The sequence below is a fragment of the Propithecus coquereli genome, unplaced genomic scaffold (assembly GCF_000956105.1).
Source record: "Propithecus coquereli isolate 6110/MARCELLA unplaced genomic scaffold, Pcoq_1.0 Scaffold51, whole genome shotgun sequence".
NCBI lineage: Eukaryota > Metazoa > Chordata > Mammalia > Primates > Indriidae > Propithecus > Propithecus coquereli.
In genome coordinates, this window is record NW_012150952.1 from 1,221,819 (window position 1) to 1,222,998 (window position 1,180).

The 1,180-nt window shown below is 31.5% G+C and overlaps 1 protein-coding gene across 1 annotated transcript in view; it reads right to left on the minus strand.

Annotated features, from left to right (window-relative positions):
* LOC105820138 (desmocollin-3-like) overlaps window positions 1-1,180 on the minus strand; it is a 61,855-nt gene that overhangs the window by 30,443 nt on the left and 30,232 nt on the right. The window contains exon 6 of the mRNA XM_012656565.1: window positions 1,090-1,178. Coding sequence (XP_012512019.1) covers window positions 1,090-1,178 — 89 coding nt within the window. The remainder of the gene's footprint in view (window positions 1-1,089; window positions 1,179-1,180) is intronic.

A 1,180-nucleotide genomic window follows, 5' to 3' on the forward strand; every position in this document is an offset into this window, starting at 1 on the left:
TTTTGGGTTTAGCTTTCGGGAGATTCCAAATGAAGACTGGATCAATTTTAACTAATAAGAAGAAAAAACAAGTACCATTTCTTTATCTCCTTTCCTATTAATTATAAAGCTTAGTGGGTTTTTTTTTTAAATATCTGGTTTTTAGTCTTCAATTTGAGCAGATCATATTACATAAAAATGAAATAGAGAGAGATTTGAGAGTCTATATTTGATTATTCACATCTGGACAGAACTCACCAAGTCTTAATGTATAACCTCTGTAAAGTTTTACCAAAGAAATAACTGCAAATAGAGATGTTTATGACCAAAGATGTCACCATATTATTACTGGCAGGTAAGTTTCTTTTACTAAATGAATGACCCTTTACTTGTCCATAGGACAGTATTTTTTTTCTTCTGGACTAGAGGTATAAAACCAAGGATCCTTCTCAAACAGTGCCCTTCCTGCCCTCATAACCTGGACCCCAGAATGTAACAATACAACCAAATATACAACATATGGAACAAAGAATAAATTCATTCACTGCTGTCTGATGTAGTACTGTACTTCAACCTCAGGAACACCTCTAAAAGGATTAGATACAACCAGGTATATATTACAGAGAGAATAAGAAAAATATGGGCTTCTAAATTATACCATGTAAGAATTAGTTAAAGGAATTGAGAATATTTATCCTAGAAAAGATCAATCTCAATGAATGTAGCAGCCTTTTCAAAAGAATTATTCCTGTTCTGAATAGCACTGGAGGAAGAATCAGAAGCAAACATGGGCTATAAAGAAAATAACTTGGGCACAATAGAAGTAAGAATTTATGAGAATCAGAGCTCTCTAAATATGGAATAAGCTACCAATGACAACATGGAGATCTTTATAATTGAAGATGTTCAAATATAAGCTACGTGACCAGTAACTGGCAATAAAATTATAGAAGATAGGCAAGCATTAAGGTACAAACAGTGGATTAAATAGATTTTAAATTATCTTCCAATTTACAGAGTCTATGATCTGAAACTATTTAGTTGATTAAACCATTAGTTGAATAAAATCTGTTAACTTGCCAAGTTGTCAATTATTCAATATTACTATACCTTTACAACACACAGAACACCTTCATTAGTTTCTTTATCTGTACTGATTTTGAAATTTCCATTTTCATTTCCCTTTAAAATGGTGAAATTG